This window comes from Heloderma suspectum, chromosome 2 (assembly GCF_057233095.1).
Source record: "Heloderma suspectum isolate Gila_16-S chromosome 2, 16-S_ref, whole genome shotgun sequence".
In the NCBI taxonomy this organism is placed as follows: domain Eukaryota; kingdom Metazoa; phylum Chordata; class Lepidosauria; order Squamata; family Helodermatidae; genus Heloderma; species Heloderma suspectum.
Genome location: NC_139459.1, coordinates 220,967,950 through 220,991,755, shown reverse-complemented (window position 1 = coordinate 220,991,755; position 23,806 = coordinate 220,967,950). Strand labels below are relative to the sequence as shown.

Here is a 23,806-nt window from a genome sequence, read left to right as displayed (position 1 = left end):
GACCTCACAGCCCACGCTTTGAGGTCGGTTCCCTGAGGACCGACCTTCCCCCGTCCTGTGCTGCCTCGCAGGCAGCTTGGAACAGCCCCATGCTCGGAAGAGGAGCACAGAGCGGCGAAAACAGGGCATTCTGGGGCAGGGAAGGCAGAAATGCCCGTACAACACATCCAGTGTGTCATCCGGCAGCCGCTTCCCCTGCTCCACCTTCCTGCAGCTAGACAGCTGAAATCAGCTGTCTAGCCACAAATGCAGGACAGCTGAAGCGCGGAGGGGAGGATCCCCTCTGTGCTTCTCCTGCCCTGCACTGGATAGGCGGTCATCTCCGAGTTCAGAGGCGGCCGCCTATCCCGGTAGGATTGATCCCTCCATGAGCTAAATTACGAAGAAATCAAGTTTTCTTCTAGTTGTGTTTCCAGAGATGAACACTAGAGGGTGTTGGCTCGGTGAGATCTGCAGTTAGTGATTCCCCCACAACTGCATTTAGGGCTGCAAGCCTAAATAGATTTCCTGGTGAGTAAGTCCTGTTAAACTCATTGGGATTTTATTCAGAGAAAATGTGCCTACAATTGAACAGCGCATGTGTGACACAATAAATGGTGTGGCAAAAGTGAAAATGAATTGTGCTGGAATGGCTGCAGCATTCAAAAACAACGAGACTGGCCAGCCTTCCCCAACTTGGTGCCCTCCAGATGTTTTGGACAATTCCCTTCAGCTCCACCCTGCACAGCCAATGGTTGGAGTGATGGGAATATAGTTTAAAACTTCTGGAGGGCACCAGGTTGAGAAAGGCTGAGCGACACCTTCTGTTCTGAAAAATGGATTTCCATAAGACACAGGCTGATTGAAATCCCTATTCTCAGAGCAAAGTAGGGGACATGCTATCAGTAAGGTGCCCAGTTACACCCTGCAAAAAAAAAAAAAAGAAAAAGGACAAAAGGCACAGGGTTGGATAAAAACCGCATATGCAAATGTATATGTGTAGATGCAAATTTAGAAGTAATTACTAGAATTAAAATAGAAATACAATACATCTTGCTGTAGTAGGGAAGAGTGACCAGGTGACCTGTGCTTACTCAGTCTGCGGATGGGCAGCTTCAAGCCTCACTAGCATCGCCCTTCTTAAGGGTCTTCAAATAGAGGGCTCCCTTCTGCAAAGTAGAACACCTGGCCACCCTGGCATCAATAGCAACTTTTTTTTTTACTGCCCCACACGCACCAAGCAGAGGGTTGTATTCAGTGCTAGTCTAACTTGTCCCATTCACTTCAAAGGGCCTTATTCGAAGTAAAAACTAACGCCCAGAGCTACTCTAAGCCAGCCCAGGGTCCACGCGATCATCCCCTACGATGATCGCGTGGATCCCCTACGGCAATCCACGCGAGGAGGAAAGGGTGCAACCATATTGCCGTCTCTATTTGGGGAGCGGGCGGGGGGCTTGTCTCTCGTTCGTGGGAACGAGCCGCTTCTGCGTTCCTTTTCAGTTCGTCGCTTTCCCTGGAATGTGAAAGGTAGGAAAGGCCAGAAGGACGTAGTTCCCTGCCGGGGGCCCGCGCCTCCGCCACTTCCCTTGTGGAATGTGGTTTTCCTTCTTCCTCATGCCTTAGGCTGCGGGGGGGGGGGGGGGCGCCTTCTTTCGGAGGAGGAACGCCGCTCCCTGAAGCGGAAGGCCGCTCGCCTCTCCGGCTGGCCGGAGCTGCCTGTTGCTGCTGACACGAGTCCCTGATGGGCGGAGTTGCCCCCCCGCGCCCAGCCCAGGAGCTGGGAAAGGGACCAGCCCCGGCCGCGCGCTCTTCGCCTCTCCGGTCGACCTCAGCAGCATGGATACGGGCTCCGGCCCCCTCAGCCCCGTGTCCAGTCTGCTCCAGGAAGGCCCCTTCAGCTGCCCCATCTGCCTCGACGTCCTGAAGGACCCGGCCACCATCCCGTGCGGCCACAACTTTTGCTTGCGCTGCATCGGAGCGCACAGGCAGCACCCGGCGGGCGTCGCCGGAGCCGGGGGGCAGCAAGGGACCTCCCGGTGCCCCCTCTGTCAGGAGCCGTTCCCGGCCGATCTCCAGCTCCGGAAGAACCACACCCTGGCCGAGCTGTTGCAGCTTCGGCAGCCCGCCCCGAGCAGCCCGGTGGCGGGCTTGGCCATGACCCCCGAGGAGCCGTGCGCTCCCGCCGGAGACGCCTGCCGGCCCGGCGACGCCGACGGCCGCCCCCAGCGCGAGCAGGAGGAGGCGGCGGTGCTTTGCGACTTCTGCACCGACGGGGAGAGGGCCGAGGCGGCGCAGTCGTGCCTGGTGTGCCTGGCCTCCTTCTGCGCCCCCCACCTGCAGCCCCATCTCAAAAGCCCCGCTTTCCAAGGGCACCGGCTGGTGCCGCCCTTGCGGCACATCGAGGAGAGCCTCTGCAAGCTGCACCTCAAGCCCCTGGAGAGCTTTTGCCGCACCGACCGGAGCTGCATCTGCCAGCTGTGCCGGGCCCAGGAGCACCGGAGCCACGAGGTGGTGGCGGTGGAGGTGGAGCGGGAGCACGTGGAGGTGGGTAGCGGCGGCCGCAGTCGGGAGGCCGTCGAGGCACAAAGGCGGCCCCTGGTGTAGCCTCACTCCAGGGCGCGGCGGGCTCGCGTTCCGCTCGCTGGACTGCGCGAAGATTCCTGGGAGCTTCGCGCTCCAGCTGCAGAACAACCGAGAGAGTCTCGGCGGGGGCGGCGGCGGCGGCGGCGGCGGCTGGTGCTGGATGTGCTAAATTTAGGAGCGTCACAGGCTGGAACTCCGATAGCGTCGGAAAGTGGCTGGCTGGAAATGAGGGGCCGAGCGATGTGGGCGCGGGAAACCCCGGCCGGAAGGGACGGCAGACAGAGGGGTTGTATCCAGTGCCAATCCGTCTTAGAGTAGACCCATTGAAATGCATGGGACTAAAGATACTCTCATTGGATACAACCCAGAATGTAATTTGTCAAATGGTTGGAAGCTACCTCAAAACCTGCTTACCTAACACCCTGCTTCCTACTGTGGTGGTATAGGCACAGTTAGCCAGTGAGGTGGGAAAGACATTCTGCACATGCTCAGTGGCACATTTTTGGAGCTTAAGTTTTAAAAGAAGAGGCATTTAGGGGCAGGCTTATCTTCAGAGACTTGGAGGCAGGCTACAGTTACTCAGTTTAGGGATGGAAAGACATTGTATCTCAGAGGAACGTATGTAGTACTTAATTTTCTAAAAAGAGAGGTGCTAGGGCTCAGATTTACCTGGCAATCATACGTGTTGGCTTGGAAGCCTTTCCTTTACATTTTAGTTATAGTTAAGAGGTGTGGGCAAAGCACTCTGCTCTTGTTCAGAAGCACATTCTTCCTTTGCCATTGCTTCAAAAGTTCTTTGGCTGAGCATTAGGACCTAAAATAGCCCAGGCTAAGGTTGAGTTGTGCACTTTGCTCTCTAGTTAGCCTAGATATTCTGGGGTGAGTGGAAGGAGGGAGGGAGAGAGAGAGAGAGAGAAAGGTATTATCTCATGTACGATATGGTTGAGAAACCCTGATGCTGAAAACAGGTTTGGTAGCAGAACCCTGGTGAGTTTTGGCACTAAAGCATGGTCAGGGAGATTGCCAGACCCTGGGTGGTGGCATTATAGGTTTGAGGCAAGGGAAAAGGTAAGGAAAAAGGAGAAGCAAAGGGCACATTATATTTTGACGGAATCCCAGATTCCAGATAAACAGCTGGAAAGGGCACAGCATCCCGGTTGCCAAGACTGAGGGAGTCGTATGCCTCCAACTGGGAATGGGAATGAATGAGAGCAATCTGGCAGAGCTATGGGCCAAACCACATGCAAGATGCATGGTTAGCTCTCCTAATGTTATTTTAACATTCAAAGAGATGGAGGGGGCTCCAGACTTGATTGCAGCAACAGTCAGTGCACTCCTGTACCTGTCCACTCAGAAGTAAGTTCCACTGACTTCAGTGGGGCTTACTCCCAGGTAAGTGTGTATGAGATTGCAGCCAGTGTTTGGGGAGGTGGCTTTACCTCTTTCCCTTTTGTTTTCCTAATAGCAGCTGGGGGGGGGGACTGTTTGGATCTGGAAAACAGCAAGGGGAGGGGGGAACACTCCCTGCCCCGATGCTGCTACTGAGATGCAATTTTGAGTCCCTTGTGCCTGTTTTAAAGTTCGTTAAGCTGGGAGAACTGATGACGGATCTTTTTCATCCTGTGTGGTTTGGACCTTGCATATTGATCATATGCCTCACAGAGGGAGGGAGGGAGGGAGGAAACCATGAACTTAGGAGAAAAAGCAATACAGAGGCTGAGGAATTCCTGATCTGAGGTGTTGAAAAAGAAGAGAGGGATGGCTTGTAAGTCAAAATCCCAGGAAGGAGCCATAGCTTTAGGGCAGAGTGCAAGCCTTGATGACAGAAGGTGCTAGGTTTAACCCCTGGCATCTCTGGTAAAACGGATCTCAGGTAGGATGGCTGAGGAAGTACTGCTGCCTGACACCTTCAGAGAGCCAGGGGTGGGCAGAAAGTAGATCAGGATCTACTGGTAGATCTCTGGGTGATTTCCAGTAGATCAACAAGGATTTTTTATTATTATTACATGCATATCCTGGTTTTTTCCTCTTGCAAGGAACCCAAGGCGGCCTACATGGTTCTCCTCCTCTCCATTTTATCTTCACAATGACCCTGTGAGGCAGGTTAGGCTGAGAGTCAGTTAATTAACCCATGATTTGCTGGCAGTTGCTACCATGATGTGCAAACAGCCCCAGTGACTGGCCCAAAGTCATCCAGTGAGGTTCACGGCTGAGGAGGGACTAGAACCAGGATTTCCCAAGCCCCAGTCCAAAGCTCTAACCACTACACCACAATTGGCTCTCAATTTCAAACCCCCAATTATTTAACGGTAGCAACAATAAATCCTTAGGCTTGGAATGTGCTCAGAGGCACCCTGTTAGTTAATTCTCAGCATATGTCTTTTTCACCTGGCTCTTGTTGGTGGATCTTGGGGTTTTAGTAAAAAAAAACAAAATGGATTCAACAAGCCTGAAGTGTGCCCACCCCTGCCTTATGCAGTAGACAGCACTGGGCTAGGTGGACCAGTTATCTGGCTCCATATGAGTAGAATGACAGAGTGGAATATGAGCGGGTTGACAAAGGCTGCAAGACAAAGTTGAGGGGTGTCATAGAATAGTAGGGATGGAAGGGGCCTATAAGATTGTTGAGTCCAACCCCCTGCTCAATGCAGGAATCTAAGTCAAAGCATCCCTGACAGATGGCTGTCCAGCCACATCTTGAATGCCTCCAGTGTGGGAAAGCCCACGACCTCCCTAGGGAATTGGTTCCATTGTCATATTGCTCTGTCAGGACGTTTCTCCTGATGTTCAGCTGGAATCTGGCTTCCTGTAACTTGAGCCCTTTATTCCATGTCCTGCACTCTGGGATGAATGAGAGGGATCCTGGCCTTCCTCTCTGTGACAACCTTTCAAGTATTTGAAGAGCGCTATCCTATCTCCCGTCAGTCTTCTCTTCTCAAGGCTAAACATGCTCAGTTCTTTCAGTCTGTCTTCATAGGGCTTTGTTTCCAGTCCCCTGATCACCTTTGTTGGCCTCCTCTGAAACCTCTCCAGCTTGTCCGCATCCTTCTTAAAGTGCAGTGCCCAGAACTGGAACATTACTCCAGATGAGGCCTAACCATTATTAAAATGGTTAATAAATAAAAATGTTGACGAGCACTGGGCCCACGACTGAGCCCTGTGGTACCCGCTTGTTACTTCTCTCCAGTTTGAGAAGATCCCAGTGATAAGCACCCTTTGAGTCCGATGCTGTAGCCAACTGTGGATCCACCTGATAGTTGTTTCATCTAGCCCGCTTTGAGCTAGTTTGCTCATCAGGATATCATGGGGCACTTTGTTGAAAGCTTTGCTGAAGGGAGGTTACTTGATCAAAAAATGTGATCAGATTAGTCTGGCAGGATTTGTTCTTGACAAATCCATGTTGGCTTTGAGTAATCACTGCATTCTTTTCAAGGTGCTTTATCATCTGCTCCAGAATTTTCCCAGGGATTGATATCAGACTGACTGGTTTGTAGTTCCTAGGTTCCTCCTTTTTACCCTTTTTGAAGATAGGAACAACATTAGCCCTCCTCCAGTCATCTGGCACTTCACCCATCCTCCATGATTTCTCAAAGAGAATATTCAGTGGTTCTGAGAGTTCTTCTGCCAGTTCCTTTATTACTCTAGGATGCAGTTCATCTGGCGCTGGAGATTTGAACTCATTCAGAGTAATTACGTAGGTGTTCCTTGACCATATGCCTATCGATCTCAAGCTGCAATCCTGCCCCTTCATATATATATTTATTTATTATTAAATTTATTAATCGCCCATCTGGCTGGTCACCCAGCCACTCTGGGAGATGTACAGCGTATAATGAAACAGTTTAAGACAATAACATTCTACAATAAAAACGTTTTCTAAAATACCCTAACCTACCCCAAATGCCTGCCTGAACAACCACGTTTTTAATGCATGGTGGAAGCTCATTAAAGAGGGGGCATGGCGGAGTTCCCTAGGGAGGGAGTTCCACAGAGTAGGGGCCACCACAGAAAAGGCCCTCTCCCTCATCCCCACCAGTCTAGCTGTCCTGGCTGATGGGACAGAGAGAAGGCCATCCGAGGCTGATCTTGTTAAGCGGCCTGTCTGGTGTTGCTGGAGGCGCTCCTTAACATAGGCTGGGCCGGAACCATATAGGGTTTTAAAGGTCAAAACCAACACCTTGAATTTGGCCTGGAAAACAACTGGTAACCAGTGCAACTCCTTCAGCACTGGAGTGATGTGATCTCGCCGGCGGCTGCCTTTAATCAGGCGAGCCGCCACGTTCTGTACCAGCTGCAGCTTCCAAACCGTCTTCAAGGGTAACCCCACGTAGAGCGCATTACAGTAGTCTAAATGAGAGGAGACCAGGGCATGTACTACCGATGGGAGCAGATGGTCGGGAAGGAAGGGGCGCAGCCGCCATATCAGATGGAGTTGATACAGCACTATCCAGCTCACAGCTGATAAGCCTCCATGGACAGCTGGGAGTCCAAAATGATCCCCAGGCTGTGGACCTGGTCTTTCAAGGGTAGCCGTACCCCATTCAACACCAGGTCAACATCTCCCACCAAAAGTACCTCGGTCTTGTCAGGGTTCAGCTTCAGCTTATTCCTCCCCATCCAGCCACTCACCGTCTCCAGACATTTGGACAGGGATTCTACGGCCAACCTTGGTGAAGATTTAAACAAGAGGTAGAGCTGTGTGTCATCCGCATATTGATGACACCGCACCCTAAACCTCCTGATGATAGCCCCCAGCGGCTTCAAATAGATGTTAAATAGCATCGGGGAGAGGACGGAACCCTGTGGCACCCCACAAGTGTGTGGCCACGGGTCTGAAACCTCCTCTCCCAGTGCTACCCTCTGGTAGGGATGTCAGAGAATTCCGCAACGGATCTCGGTGAGGCTGAATGCAAGTGCATTTGGCCCCCCGAAATCCATCGCGGAACGAAGCCCCCACCTCCCCCAACCCACGAAAGTCAGGCGGGATGAAGCCCCTGCCCCCCCAACCCACGAAACTTGCGCAAAATGGAGCACTTACCTGCGCCCATCGGCGCCGACTTGCAAATGGCGGCCGCCCTGTGGCCACCATTCACTTCTTCTTCACGGCCGTAAAGCATGCCTTTTCACACATGCCTTTTGTGTCCCTGCGGAGGCCGTGATAGGCTACATAAGTATTTACGTAGCCTATCACAGCAGGCTTAAAAAAAAAAACACGTATGCAAATGGCGGTGGCTACAGCGGCCGCCATTTGCGTTCTGTATTTTTCGCCGTTTTAGCCTACGTAAATATTTACATAGGCTATTACGGCCAAAAAAGGGGGAACGCAAATGGCGCCCACTACGTCATTTGCGTTCCCCTTTATTTCGCCGTAATAGCCTACGTAAATATTTACGTAGGCTATAACGGTGAAAAATACAGAATGCAAATGGCGGCTGTTGTAACCACCGCCATTTGCATACGCGTTTTGTTTTTTTTTTTAAGCCTGCCGTGATAGGCTACGTAAATACTTACGTAGCCTATCACGGCTCACTACAGGGACGCAAGTGGCGGCGGCTATGGCCGCCACCATTTGCATCCCTGCTGCCCAGTGGCCGGATGTCCGGCCGCGGGCAGAGCCAGCCGGCGTCTCTGTGGAATCACTGCGGAGCCGGCCAGGCAGGATTCCGGGGCAGGGGGACGGAGCGCCTCCCCCCCCCCGCCACGAATGAATCCGCAAATCGGTAAGTGACTTTTCATACATCCCTACCCTCTGGTACCTGCCGGAGAGGAAGGACCGGAACCACCGCAATACAATGTCTCCAATGCCCAACTCCTCCAGGCAGTCCAGGAGGGTACCGTGGTCAACGGTATCAAAAGCGGCTGCGAGGTCGAGGAGAACAAGGAAGGAGCATTCACCCCTATCCAGAGCCCTCCTCATATCATCCTCCAAGGCGACCAAGGCCATTTCTGTCCCATGCCCAAGCCTGAAGCCCGACTGAAATGGGTCTAGATAATCAGTTTCTTCCAAGTGTGCCTTCAACTGCATCGCCACCACCTGCTCAATCACCTTGCCCCAAAATGACAGATTTGAGACTGGGCGAAAGTTGTTCAGAACTTGAGGATCCTAAGAGCGGTCTTATCACTGCCTCCTTGAGGGCTGATGGCATCACTCTCTCCTCAAGGGAGGCGTTCACCACTGCCCTGATCCCCTCACCCAGTCTCTCTGCAGCCCATAATGAGCCAAGATGGGCAAGGATCAAGTAAGCAGGTGGTTGGCCTTACAGATGAAAGCACCTTGTCCACTTCATCAGGAGGAAGAAGCTGGAACCGATCCCACAAAACCGGTTTGCCACAGGCCGCCTCTTGCTCACTAACTGTATCCACAGCGTGCGGAGTAACACTCCTAGTCTGATCAATTTTATCTGCAAAGTGCCTTGCCAAGGCCTCACAGGAGGCCTTAGAATGCTCCAGTGGTTTAGGAGCCACAGGACTGACCAGGCTCCAGACCACTTGGAACAGCCTCCTGGGACAGCACTCTGCAGACGCGATAGAGGCAGCATAATATTCCTTTTTTGCTGCCTTCACCGCCACGTGATAGGCTGAAGATACAGCTCTAGCCCATGTCTGATCCTCTTTGGATTTCAGCCTTCAGCCTGTACTTCACCTTTGCCGGGGGCTCATAGACCCTCTTTTGGGAGAAGACTGAGCCAAAGTAGGAAATGAGCACTTCTGCCTTTTCTTTGTCATCTGTTATCATTTTCCATCCTTATTTAATAGCTGAACCACCATTTCTTTCCTCTGTCTTTTACTATGCACCTAGCTGAAGAAAGTCTTTTTGTGCTTTTAGCATCCCTCGCTAACCTCAGCTCATTCTCAGCTTTAGCCTTCCTGACGCCATCCCTGCAATTCTGTGCTACCTGCCTGTACACTTCCTTTGTTGCTTGGCCTTCCTTCCACTTCCTGTATGTGTCCTTCTTTGTTTTCAGGTCATCTCTAAGCTTTTTGTGAAGCCACATTGGCTTCTTCTGTTGTCTTCCACCTTTTCATCTTGTTGGAATTGTTTGTGATTGTGCCTTGAGAATTTCCTTTTTTAAAAGCTCCCACCCATCTTGGACTCCTTTTCTCATTAGAGCCGCTTGCCATGGGACCTTACTGATCATTGTTCTGAGTTTATTAAAATCAGCTTTCCTAAAATCCAGGGTACGGGCTTGGCTACACTCGGCTTTTGCTTCCTTTAGAACCAAGAACTCAAGTATAACGTGGTCGCTTTCCTCCAGAGTTCCTGTAACTGCTACTTTACCCACTAAGTCATCTCTGTTGGTTAGGATCAAGTCAAGGATAGCCGATCCTCTAGTTCCTTCCTCTACTTTCCCAAGAATCCCAAGAATGGCATTGCGAAGGGAGCTGTGAGGCTGGGATGGAGGTTTGGAGCAGGGTGTGGGTGATGGGATTGTTTGTACTATAGACAGGGTAGCATTTTCAGGTTTAGTACAGATGAGAGGCCCTCTTTAGTTCGAGTGTCTGACCAGGCATATGACCCCCCCCCTAGAGTTGTAGTCCAACACATCCTGAGGTAAGCAGGTTTGGGGAGGGTGCCCGAGAGGAGCAGCAGAACAACAGCAGGAGGGGCAAGGAGTGTTGGAAGAAACCCTTGCCTGGCTGTCCCACAATGACTGCAACTTGGACTGGCAGCATTTGAGTTGTAGCAGGCTGTCAATGCATGGAGATGGAAGACTTGAATAGTTGCTGGCTGTGTGGACAGAATGCAGAGAGTGCAACGGAGGTAGGGAAGCTATGGTTGCCAAGTAAGGGAGCAGGGAGGGTGCTAACAGTCTTTGTTGGAGGCCTAAATGCCATGGGGCAAGCTCAGAATGTAAATGGCACAGGGTTGGGCAAAGCACAGGACAGAATGGAGAGTTGATAAAAAGAAACTGGAAAAAATCAGAAAGAAAATTGTAGTGCAGATATTTTACCGGTTCCAAAGGAAAAGGAGTTGAAGGAAGGCCTTTCCCAAAGGATTGTGGTACGGCAGGCATTTGTCAAGGGGGACCAGATACCAGGATTACGGGAATGGCAGTTCACAAAGTAAAGGTGGAAACAAATCCACCCTGCCTCTACAAAAACAATAGGCAGGTTGTTTTTGTTCCCAGGCAGGCAAAGGCTGATGGGGGACTGAAGGTCAGCAAGCATTTAGGTCCCCTTGAGCCCCACACAAGAACAACATAAGAGCCCTGCTGGATTAGTCTGCTTGGTCTGGCATTCTATTCCCACAGTGGCCACCTAGATGCCCCAGTGGGAAGCCCACAAGCAGGATCTGAGTGCAGCAGCACCCTCCCGCCCGTGTTCCCCAGCAACTGGTATTCAGAGGCAGACTGCCTCTGATACTGGAGTCAGTATAGAGCCATCCTGACTAGTAGCCACTGATGGCTATAAATTGCCTCTGGTATCAGAGGCAGCATGTCTATCTGCAGTCTTCCATCATGCTTTCATCTGCCTGGGAACAAAAACAATCTGCTAATTGTTTTTGTAGAAGCAGGATGGAGTGGAGCAACTCAAAGAAAAATTGGGTTCTCCAGTGAACCCTTCTAACAGAGCTAAACACAGAGGTGACTAGCTTAGAAAAAGGCAGGCGATTAACAGCCTGGTTCCCTGTTGGGCCCCTGTTTTTAAAACCTTGGGCTGAATTTCAAAGAAACACAAGGGGTTCCAGGTTGATTGTGAACTTTGGTGTGGTATGCAAAATTGACTTGAATTTAACTAAGTTGAATTGAACTAAGTTGAGTTGACCCTTTTCCAATGGTGAATGTGGAGTTCCATGGGCACAGTAGTGTATAGGGGTCGTACATTGCAGAGGATGCCGTGCGTAAACATTGGATGGAGATTCCTATCCTTTTTTGCCCTGGCTGATGCCAAGCCCTTGTTTAGCCAGACTTCTGGGACAAGACAGGGATTCCAGAGTAAAGAAGATGTGAGAGGTGCACCTCAAAAGCAATGGTGCAGCTGAGCTCCTTGGTAAGAGTAGCACTAGAATTACAGCTTTAGTTGCCCTTTGGTATCTTCTCAGAAGCTATCACTTTCAGTGGAGATGGTTCTCACATTCAGCTACAAGTCACAGAATGCTGAGCTATCAAACTATGAATGTGGCTCTGGAAATCTATATAGGATATATATTCCTTTGGAATATTCTCTGGGAATATATAAACAAAGACTAATCCTTCAACTAGTCTTTCTGGCTTGTGGGGATGTGGAGTTGGGTTTTGCACAGAGATAGCAAGAGAAACAAGTGTAAGGCAGGGGGCCTGTGGGGAGGATATTTGGAAGGGATTTGAGTTGCTGGCTGGTGCTTGGGCTGAAAGTTTAGATTCTGGAGATCTAGAAGAGGCTGGGAGCTAGGTAATGGGGTGTGGAGAATTTCTCGGTGAAGAATACTTCCTATTGAAACTGCAACCTTCTGTTATTTCTGAAGTATTGAGAACTGAGGTTTGACTGAATTAGAACTATGCAGAGGGCTGAAAGAAGGCATCTGTATGGGTGTGTGCGCATGAATGTGCACATGGTTCTGTTCAATATTTAACCAACCCCTAGAATGCTATCCAGCCAAAGGGGTGGTAATGTAAAGACAAACATTTAGCTGAACTTCACTTTGGTGGATTGTCTGGGCTGCCAAATTACACACATGTAAACAATCTGTTGAAGTTGGATTTGGGAAGAAGGCAGACACAAAAGTCGGGGTGGGAGGGGAGAAAGAGTGCGATTAATTCCATCTGGTGTTAACTGGGCCCAGCCAGTTCCTGTTCCGACAGTTTTGCCTTCAGTGTAATTGCACTAGGGGCTCCCTTGTAGCTCTTTCCCACAGTGGCTCAAACCGGCTCCTTTATTTCATTTGGCTCCTTTCCCAGGTTCTGCTCCTTGCCCTGTTCGCCATTTGTGTTCCATTGACAACGGGGCTTTTTTCCATCACTCCCCTTCCCAGATGGTGCTGACTCACCTCCCACATTTTCATCCACTCGTTTTTAATAGAGCTGTCCGTTTCAGTTTAGCTCATCCTAAAGAACAGAGTGAGTTGGGAAACCACATAGGAACATAGGAAGCTGTGTGATACTAAGTCAGGCCATTGGTCCACCTAGCCCAGTATTGTCAGTCCCGACTGGCAGCAGCTCTCCAGGGGTTCAGGCAGAAATGTTTCCTAACCCTACCTGGAAAAGCCAGGGATCGAACAGGGGATGTTCTGTGTGCAAATCAGGTGCTCTACCATGAGCTACGGCCCCACCCCAACTCCAAAAGGTGCATTGACTCTGTGCTGTCTTGGGTGGGTGGGATTGTTAAACTTGGAAAGGCTTGTAAGATGTACTTTACAATTCCTTAAAGCAACTTACATCTAAAAATTTTTTACATGGGGCATTTAAGGATGTTTAATTCTTCCTTAACCTGTTATATCAAGTATTTGGGAAGTGGAAGGCATTTAAAAGAAAGAGGGTGAACCAACTGGTGTTAACATACTGTAATAAGCCATTGAAAGTGCCTTACCTCTTGTAGTATGATCAAGCCCCAAAAGGCCAGCTTGCAGAGTGTTATGTTCATTAGAACTGGAGGGACTCCAATTTGGAGTTCTCTTCTAGCACCCCTGGCATGCAACATAAGCTGTGTGCATGGATGAAAGCCACTCTGGTTTTCATAATGCGAACAGATCTCCCTAAAATAACATGGGTAGTCGCTGTAGAGATGGGTGGACAACTTCCAGGGGGCTGTGGGGAGCTGCATTGACACATCCCCCCCCCCCGAACTCACCGGGGACTGCACCTCACCACCACTGCATTTGCTGCCACCACAAGAAAATAAGTGTGATTGTATTTATTTATTTGTTTGTTTGTTTGTTTCATTTCTATACCACCCAATAGCTGAAGCTCTTTGGGTGGTTCACAAAAATTAAAACCAAAAAGTACACAGTAAAACAATACAAAAATATGAAAGCATTAAAACCACAATATAACAATACAACCAGAATAAAACCTAGCAGCAATGCAGAGATTTAAAATACAGATTTAAAACAGCAAAGCTAAAAGACTAGAAAGCTAAAATACTAAAATGCCTGGGAGAATAAAAAGGTCTTCACCTGGCACCAGAAGGAATACAACGTACATGCCAAGCGATCCTCACTAGGGAGCTAATGCCACAGCCAGGGTGCCACAGCAGAAAAGGCCCTCTTCCTAGTAGCCACCCACCTCACTTCTTTTGGCAGGGGCTCGCGGAGGAGGGCCGCTGAGGATGATCTTAAGGTCCAGGCAGGCACATATAGGAGGAGGCAATCCTTCAGATAACCTGGCCCCAAGCCGTTTAGGGCTTTGAATGTTAATACCAGCACTTTGAATCGGGCCTGGAAATGGACTGGCAGCCAGTGCAGCTGGAAAAGTACTGGCATAATATGAGCTCAATGGCCAGTCCCTGTTAACAATCTTGCTGCCCTGTTTTGGACCAGCTGAAGTTTCTGGACCGTTTTCAAAGGCAGCCCCACATATAACGCACTGCAGTAATCCAGACAAGAAGTTACCAGAGCATGGATAACTGTAGCTAGGCTATCTCTGTCCAGATAAGGGCGTAGTTGGTATACCACCCTAAGTTGATAAGTGCTCCATGCAACTGAGTTCACCTTTGCCTCAAGTGACAGTTCTGGGTCCAAGAGCACCCCCAAACTATTAACCTGATCCTTTAGGGGGAGTGCAACCCCCTCCAGAACAGGTTGAATGTCACCTAGCCGGGCAGACGAACCACCCACTAACAGCACTTCCATCTTGTCTGGATTGAGTTTCAGTTTGCTGGTCCTCATCCAGTCCATTACCTTGCCCAGGCCTTGGTTCAGAACAGCTGCTGCCTCACCTGGTTTTGATGAGGAAGAGAGGTAGAGCTGGGTGTCATCTGCATATTGATGGCACCTCAGGCCACACCTCCGGATAACCTCCCCCAGCAGTTTCATGTAGATGTTAAACAGCATGGGGGATAGAAGAGAGCCTTCTAGCATAGTTGCCAAGGCACAGAGGAATAATCCCCCAGCACCACCTTCTGGAATTGGCCAACCAAGTAGGAGCGGAACCACTGCAGTGCCTCCATCTCCCAACCCAGACAACCTATCCAGAAGGATACCATGCCGCTGACAGGTCCAGGAGAATCAACAGGGTCACACTCCCCCTGTCCCTTGCTTGTGTGATTGCTATGATTTTCCCTGCGGCAGCAGCATGGTACACAGTCAGGGCCGTGAAAACGGCAGGGGGGCCCACATTTGGCCTATGGGCCACATGTTGCCTACCCCTGCTATAGAGGCACAAAGGAGGGGGCCATAGGGACCATCTGTAAGGTGTATCTCACATCGTAGTGGGAAGAGCGTAGCAAAGTTGTAGCAAGGGAGGGATTGAATATTGGTTAAAATGAGGCAGAGTCTGGCAAAGGTTGGAAGGGGGTTGAAAAGGGAACCAGTCTAAACATTGCCTATAAAATCTTTAGAGCGAAATACTTTGTAGACCGTCCTGTGGCTCAGTGGTGGAGCATATCCTTTGCATCTAGAAAGTCTTGGGTTCAGTACCCCAGGACCTCTGGTTATAGGTATGTGGGTAGCAGGGCATGGAAAGACCTTGGCATGAGACTTTGAAGAGCCACTGCGAATCATGGCCAACACTACTGGGCTAGATGGACCAATTGACTGAGTGGGTATAAGGCAACCCTTTGTATCCTAGGTGCCAAGTCCTTTCCTCCTGCCAAGCAGCCATAAATTGTCTCCAATTCTTTTATGGAGCCAAAGCAATCTGTAGCTGATGAATGGAAGGGAACACATCTATTAACTACTTTCCCCCAGGAATAAAATGTTATCAGTCCTGGTGGAAGGGAAGACGCTGATGCCTTCCTGTGTGGCAAAAATAGATTGCTCTTGGCTCTGGATCAGAGAGTGCTACACTTGGCAAGGCTTAGAAGGGCCTTCCCCAACTTGGTGCCCTCCAGAAGTGTTGGACTGTGACTTCCACCATCCCCAGCCAGCATAGGGGATGGTGGGAGTTGCAGTGCAACATGACTGGAGGGTTCCAGGTGGGGAAGGCTGGCTTAGAACAAGTTTTTTTTTCAGGGCAAGTCTGAAAAAGCATTCTTTGGTGTGTGTATGTGAGTGAGTGAAAAAGTCAGAATGCACGGTATGGTGGTGTCGCATAAGAAGAATACCTTGGCATATGCCTGTAAAGCAGGGGTGGACAGACTTGAGACTTGCAGGATCTACTTTGGTTTTATTATTAGAACTCAGAGATCCACCGCAGGGAGCCAGGTGCAAAATAATGGCTCAGGCAGATGAATGCTAAGAATGAAGGAACACGATGCCTCTGAGCACATGCTCAGCCTGGGAATTTATGCTCAGTACCAGAACCAGGCTCATGCAAACTTTGTCAGAGTCCTAATTTGAGGCAGCGTGTGTGTGTGTGTGTGTGTGTTGTTACTACTGTTAGATAACTGAGAGCCGGAAGCCCTTGTCAATCTTATTATCAGTAGATCACAATCTATTTTCTCTGAAGCAGGGCTAGGCAATCTAATGCTCTACAGATGTTTTGGACTACGGCTCCCATAATCCCTTGCCAGGCTGATGGGAGTTGAAGTCCAAAACATCTGGAGGGCACCACGTTGCCTAGCTCTGCCCTAAAGAGATAGGATTGCCACCTGCCTAGCCCATATCAAACTCACAGTACCATTTTTTTTTTTTAAACAGCCACCGGTTTTGTTTTAGTTCCACACAATGCTAGGAAGAATTTTTTATGTTTTTAATATGTTTTATATAAATTAGCACATGCAACTAAGTATCAGCTATTCCCCACTCTCGAGGAAAGGAGCAGCTCTGTTACCAGAATCTGGCATTTTGTTAAACAGCATGGACCACTTTACAATTTAATCTATTTCCTTCCCACTCTCTGGGTCTGTTTTTAAGAGATCAATGGGTTACTATGGTTTCCCCAGATAAGCTCTGTGCATCGCACACTTAATTTCCTTGCTTTCTGGTCTAGCCGAGGGTGTTGATATGATTTGGGCTGGGGTTGTTTCTTTCTCCAATAGTGCAATGATTGTTCCTTTCAGTGCAGCCCTCTCAGTCTGGTCTTTATCTCCCTCTGGCACATTGTTTAAACAGAGCTTGGAGCTGCATGATAGTAGCACTTTGCTCTTTTTAGAAAGTTTCCAGTCAAAATTCAGATGTTGGACAATTGGGAAATAGGAAATAATGGCTTCCCTTACAGGTCCTTTAGGCAGCAGACTGTTGCTTTTGCAAAAACAGACACACACAATAGATGATGATGGTGATGATAACGATTCCAAATGACTCCCATGTGTTCAGGGTCGACTGCCAGAGAAAGGGTTTGTTTCCATTTTCGAAAATTTTGTTGGGGGAAAATAAACAAGTGAAGAGAAAGGAGAGATCATAAGGGCAATGAGTTATGTAGCATGAGTGGACACTATATAGGGGTTTGGGGGAGCAAAGGAGATTAGACAGAGTGCAAAGTGAAGTCCCACTGCAGTGATCATAAAAGTCTGTATTCAGATATCCCCGGGATTTGCTGCTTCAGAAAAAGTGATTAATTTTAGTTTTTACAGAAACAGATTAATTGTAAACCATTATCTGCAGCTATGACAATTAGAATATAAATGTGACCTTCTTTGTAAATGCAAGTGGAGATTCTGATTCCTCTTCCTCCCCACCACTTTGTTTTTTAATTGGAAGGCCCAGAGACCCAAAATCCTGAACAATGTTGAGAATCAGCTGGATGAACTTGGAGTCACTATTGCACAGACGAGGAGGACGGTGGACCTTATCAAAGTAAGATGACATTACTTGTATTTCATCCCAAGAGTAAAAACTGAAGACTGAATCACTTCCCCACGTCATTTCATGTTTTGTCATTTCCACAGAAATCCCTACTGTATCTCCAGATGCTAGGGGAATTAAGTCTGTAGGCTAGCCTTCCCTAACCTAGTGCTCTCCAGATGGTTTGGACCTCAACTCCCATCAGCTCCTGCCAGCATGGCCAGTGGCCAGGTATGCTGGGAGCTTTAGTCCAAAACATCTGGAGGGCAACAGGTTGGGGAAGACTGGTGTAAGACCTGGCTACCCAGAGATGGCTCATCCACTGATTCTGTCCCTATCCTACTAAATTTTTTTGAGGTTTCATTAAAAAGATCATATAAACAAAAGAACAGCAGTACTCTTGCATGTACACACTGTTATGCAAATATAAAAATTTCCTGAGAGCTAATCTACACAGGCAGCAGAACTGCATGGTGTTTTTCCCAAACTGTACCACTTCAGACTGTTGGATCATATCTTTGAATGTTCCATCATTGGAGGGTGTGTGTATGACTCCATGCCTCTAGAAAAGTAGAATGTCAAGTGTAACTTTTTCTATGACATGCTATTTTTCTATTTGTGCAGAGACACTTCCTCATTTCTGGAAATCTGATGAGGACGGGAAGGTATTCTTTTAATAGCTATCTTGGTTTGGTGCATTTCCCAGTTTCTAAGCCATGGTTCAGAATTCAGGAACACTCCTTTGCCCTCCCTTTACTTTTCAGTGCTCACTGGTTTCAGACTTCAGTTTAAAGCTAACCATGGTTAGTATTCAGCTTTGTACTGCTGGAACACTAACCATGGTTGGCACTGCAGAGGGCAGACAGCTGCAAATGTGAGCAGGAGAAAGAATTATAGAGAGGGAAGGAAAAGGAGTGACTGCTGTTAATTAAAAAAAAAAAACACAATGCTTTCTACTGTTGTGTTTAGCATGGTGTATAATGTCTAGTTTGGCCTAAAGTGGTGGCTACTTAAATTCAGATCTTGAATAATTTTTGATTGATCCTTTTCCCCCACCTCTTTAAAGGGAGGATCTTGGTTTCTTCATGTTTTTGGGAACCACAGAATATTAAATGGACTTTAATTGATTTAAAGCTACCTCTTTGTGTTTAGGGCACTGCCCAGAAAGAGAAGGAGAAGATCAGCAAACTCTTTGCTGAGACAGCCAGGGTCCTTGCAGCCTTTCAGAAGGAAGTCCTTGGCTTCATCGAGGATGGGGAAAGAGCCATGCTGAGCGGGTCAGAGGAGGAGCTGCGGCAGAAGGAAGAGAGGCGTGCCCTGCTGACCAAATACAGGCAAAACCTGGAGAAGGTCCCCAGTACGGATACCATCTCTTTCCTGCAGGTGTGCTCCGAGTATTCATCCTGGGGACAACTGACCTGCCAGCAAAGACTCGACCACAAGGGCAGCCACTGAATGGCTCCACTCCTTGCCTCTTCCTGCCTTCCCTCATCTGGGCAACAGTATCAAAACGAGCATCCACGCTGCAATATCTCTCCCTGGAGAAGGGCAGCAGCAGTTTGGGACTTGCAAATGGAGGGCTTGTTCATAGACAGGGGCTTCTTTTCCTGCCCACACCGAGCTTTGTTTATGGATTAATCAGGACATAGAATATCATAGAATCGTAGTGTTGGAAGGGACCTACAAGACCATTGAGCCCAACCCCCTGCTCAATGCAGGAAGCCTGATTCCCAGGCGGTCTGCCATCCAAGTACTAACCAGGGCTGACCCTGCTTAGCTTATGAGATCAGATGAGATCAGGCGCATCCAGCCCTTTGCTTGTCATGTGTCTCAAACCAGATTTAGATTTGCAGCTTGTGCTTACGGTGACTGCCTGAGGGCTGTTCCACACATTCTGCAGCAGCAAAGCTGGCTTTGCCACCAAGCATGCCCTCAACAGGAGGTTAAACCAATCCCAACTCTCTGAGGTAGATGTTTGTAAACAGAACTCTGTTGTTGTCATGGGCTCCTTGGAGGTCTCTCTCTGTCTAAACCAGTAGCCAAGTCCAGACACAGACAAAGGAATTCCTTTCAAAGCTTTATTCTTCTTTTATAACTTAACAACTATACCGATTGCAACTAGATCTGAGCAGCACAGTACCTATGCCCTAAGTTGGAACAGTTGGTCCCCGTTTGAAAGGGAATTACTGGCAGACCCCTGAACTTAAGGACTAGGGAGAGTCCCTCCCCTTTTCTCTTGGAGCCTCTGGGCGCAGCCGTTGTTTGCGCGCCAACCTGGCACTTCGCCTCCTTTCCACGCCCTCCATCTGGCGCCGCTCTCTGCGTCTGTGTCGCGCATCTACCAAGTCTGCTATCTGTGCTTGGTCACTCCCTGGACTGCTAACTAAACTAGGAATGCTGGTGGGAGGAATCTCCGTCAGCTGTTGGTCCTGGGAAAGAGGAGCGCGCTCCTCTCCCAGGAGTGACTGCTCTTCCTCAGAATCAGAACTACTCTGGGATTCTATGGGCTCAGTGTCCACCCTGACAGTTGTGTTCACGCATTACATTTTTAGGTATGCACTTCAAACATTTTGGGTGTGCACCTCAAAAAAACAAAATGTGTGAAATGACCCTTAGATGTCCCATTCATCATGGGCATGATGCAATCCAGGCAGGAACAAAAGAGCCTAGCCATGAGCGGCAATGGTTGTGTGAATTGGTCTTTAATATAATTAGCTACTGGAGCAACTGCATGGGGCTAGGAACCATACTGCAGTAGACACGTTGTGTGAACACGTGCTTGATAGCTAGTGTGTGATAGTGGGTGATTTTGTATGGGTAGATAACTCTACCCTTAAAGGCAGCCTAAAAATCATTTAAAATAAAAATCAAATAAAATAGGTGTGCTCCTGCATTGCGGGGGAGGTAGGACTTAATAGGCTGTTCTTTCTTGCACTGTACCCGACATCTTGTAGAGCTTCCATTAATATTACAGTACTCAGACCTGTCAGGATCTCTACTGGGAAATGTGTCCTCATCTGTTTCATTTGTAGAGGCTGGGTACAGCGATTTTATAGGGAGGAGGCTCTGTTGGCCTCTACTTTGTTCCAAATGTAGATCCAGGAGTGCAGTATGCCAGCAGCTACAGCCAGTATTGCTGCTGTTTCTCTCCCTCCCTCTGGTATGTCTGTTTCCATACCATGAGCTGCAGCCATAGGCTCTCTGGTGTTCTGGGAAAAGGTGGGTCTCAGAATCAGTCCTACGGTCAATCAATTGCTGTATCTTTTTTTTTTGGCTCAGGAGTTCCAGGCACTGAAAATAGCAGCTGAAGAGAAAAACATCCCGTGTACAAGCTTCCCCACAGAGTTGAGCTTTATCAAATCCAGCCAGGCTGTGATCGCCGTGAAGGAGCTGCTAGTGAACATTTGCAAGAACCAGTGGGATCAGCTCTCAGGGAAGGGAGATGACAGACCTGTTCTGTATGGGATGCCAGAAGGTTTGTAGAGGAGGAAATGCTGTCCTTATGCCTTCTCTGCAGTGTTTTGACTACAGAATTCTTTGCTGGCTCTGATAGTTACCATGCAGTTTCTGCAAAACAGAGTGCAGAACCTCTTTCAGCCCAGGGGCCAAATTCCATTTTGGAGAAGCTCTCGGGGGCCACATTCCAGTGGTGGGCAGAGACGAAAGGGCTTGGCTGAAAATTCCAGCATATTTGAGCCTAAAGCTTTACTGCCAGTAACTAAGCCTTAAGAGAGATGCATTTTAACCTTTTAGAATGGGAGAAAACACTACACTAAATCCAGGAAACTCCCAACCCTCAACTATCAGGGGAAAGAGGGTGAGGCCAAGGGAAGAGAGGTGCCCATGTGGAGAACCCCAGGGGGCTAGTTTAGGACCAGGGCCTGAAGTTCTGCATCCCTACTTTAGAAAGTATTTGTGGCTACAGAATATCAGATTATTATTCACATGATAGGCAGTCATCCTTTTCATCTCCAATTCCCTCCAGTATTTTATAAAAGAGCAACTAAGTATTTTCAAGCTGGCATTTGTGACTAGTAGATGAATATGAAATGCCAGCATCCTCAAAGGGAAAAGATGTTGCAAGCTACAGCCACCGTTCCAAAGTACTGTGAAGGCTGCAGCTGCTCTAAAATTGCATAACAACAAGACTCAAATTTGGTCTCAGGTTTCTGGGCCCATTGCCTTACTCTTGAGGTTTTATAAGGTTTCCATAATGACTCAAATAAATCTGAAAGCAACAAACAGACATCACTGGGTGTGGCTAACAGTGGTTTGAGGAGTATGTCCAAAGTGGTTGTCCTTGAAATAGGGCCTTGTCTCTCAGAACACAGGGAAAGCTTCATTTATTGACAACCTTTCGTTTCCAGACTCCTTATCCTGCCAGGATTAGAGCTGATGTTGCTGGCTGAGTTGCAAAGGGAGTTTGCTGGCTCTCTTCTAGCTTCTAGTTGCATTGTTTAAAACTCCCAGTTTGTTTGTATTTTCCCTGTGCAGCTGCACAAAACAGTACTCCATCCATTTTTCCCCACATCCATTTGTCCTCATAACTAAGACCATCTTTCCCCAGTTATGACCTTCAACTGCTGTACAAAAAAGTCATTGCAGTGTGAGTGCTACCCGAGCTTTGGCTCCTGTCTGCTCAGGACCTGCATCCTCAAGGTGGCTAGGCTTTGTCATCGATCCCCATTGCCTTCATGGCCATGGTTCGACCCATGTGGGGGCAAGAAGACATACTTCTTAGGTGCTCAGCAAGCTCCATATAATTGCCCCAACTGCTTCCAGGTCATAGTTTCCTCCCATTGCTGGCCATACCTGCAAAATTCAGCTAGAGGAAAAGCCTAACATCCATGAAACTGAATACCTCACACCCTTGTAAGGGGGAAAAGAAAGGCTGAAGGAAGGGGAGTAGACAGGGTCTAGTGGTTTGGAGACTCAAGGAAAAAGTTGCCCAGCCCAACAACTTAGTAATGTGGATGGATTACTACAGCAGGGGTGGGAAGAAGGTAGCTCTTGAGATTCTTGTGGACTTCACTCCCAGAAGCCCCTGCCAGCATGGTCAATGGACAGAATATCTACTTTTGGCCACCCCTAGACTAGAGGAGCACTGTACAGTTATGAGTAGTCCTCTTTGCTGGTTAGCTCTAGAGTAGTGTAACCACATTGTTAGATCTTGGATCCTGTGACAGCATCCTGTGGGATTTTCCTCTTCTGATTTATAGGTTAAAAATCTAAGCACAGCAGCCCTACTGATGATACTAGCTGTCTGAATCACAGGTAAAAGAGGGAGATTTGCCCCCAAGTGGCTGTTCGGAATTGTGCACCTGCCTCTTGTTCTTTCACCACATAGAGTCCTCTTAATGTGATCTGTTTATTTTTGCTGTCTGGGTGCTAGTGTAGAAATCATAACAAATTCCTGTCTTCACAGTGACCATCGGACCCCAGATTCCTGAAAAAAGCAACCCTGCCTGTTTGGAGTCGCGAGACTATTTTCTCAAATGTAAGACCGTTTTATCTTATATATTTTGTTTTCCTTGCTGACTGAGCAACTTTTAGCAGAAGGCAGGGACTTCCTTGTGTAGCATATTACATCATTGTAAGCCCACTTGAAGCTTATGCCAAAATTAATCAAGGATAAAAATTATGGGCACAGTCCAGCCGAAATGAAATACCTTATGCTCAGTTCTTTTCCCACTGGAATCAATGGAACAGAAAAAGTGCTAAACTTTGGCTGTATGGGCTTAGTGTCCATTATATTTCCTGACAGGAAAATTACATAGGGAGATGTCTAGCTGTGGTCAATAATATGTCAGCTCCTATGATTTCCAGTATTTATAAACCACTTTTCAATTAAGCAACAGAGTGGTGTGCAACATTGTTCAAAGTATTTTAAAAATACATTAAAATATGCTCAATGCCTCAGTAGTTGTCTTCGCCGGCCTAGATGCTTCTAGCTGGAGATGCAGGGGTTAGGGAGACAGGACATGCATATGGGGTTGGGTGCGGGGACAGGACATGCTTACGAGCAGAATATGCCCCTGTTCTCATAAGAGGGGCATATTAGAAGAGATGGAGAACATGTGTTCACTCTTTCATTGCATGAAGCGATGGCTGAAAGAGCTATTTAAGTTAACTATATAGTACACTGTCATAAGGGCTAGAAACTTGCTTTTTAAAAAAATAGCCTGAGATTCTTGATGTGCTATATATGTTTTTTAAACTGTGTATTCTGCTTTCCTACTTTAAAAAGTCTTCAAGGTGACTTAAGTAAGAGTAAATAATAAAAATATCCAAATTCCTAAAATGGCAATTGGCAGACTAAATTAAGCAACAGCACAAAATTGGTAAAACGGTAAAGTTACTAAAAGTAGGCTTCGCCTAGAAGAGTGGACCTCCGTGGGGAGGGAATTCCAGACCTGGGATCCAACCTTGCAGTCCCTCTCTTTA

At 48.2% G+C, this 23,806-nt stretch overlaps 1 protein-coding gene across 2 annotated transcripts in view; it reads left to right on the top strand.

Annotated features, from left to right (window-relative positions):
- Positions 1–953: 953 nt before the first annotated feature.
- Positions 954–23,806, top strand: part of TRIM47 (tripartite motif containing 47) — a 30,383-nt gene continuing 7,530 nt past the window's right edge. The window contains exons 1-5 of one of the 2 annotated variants that reach the window (XM_084838128.1): positions 954–2,523; positions 17,285–17,374; positions 18,515–18,745; positions 20,642–20,837; positions 22,788–22,859. In XM_084838128.1, coding sequence (XP_084694254.1) covers positions 1,816–2,523; positions 17,285–17,374; positions 18,515–18,745; positions 20,642–20,837; positions 22,788–22,859 — 1,297 coding nt within the window. In that variant the 5' untranslated portion in view covers positions 954–1,815. Of the gene's footprint in view, positions 2,524–17,278; positions 17,375–18,514; positions 18,746–20,641; positions 20,838–22,787; positions 22,860–23,806 lie in introns of both variants that reach the window. The other variant, XM_084838127.1, reaches the window with a different exon arrangement.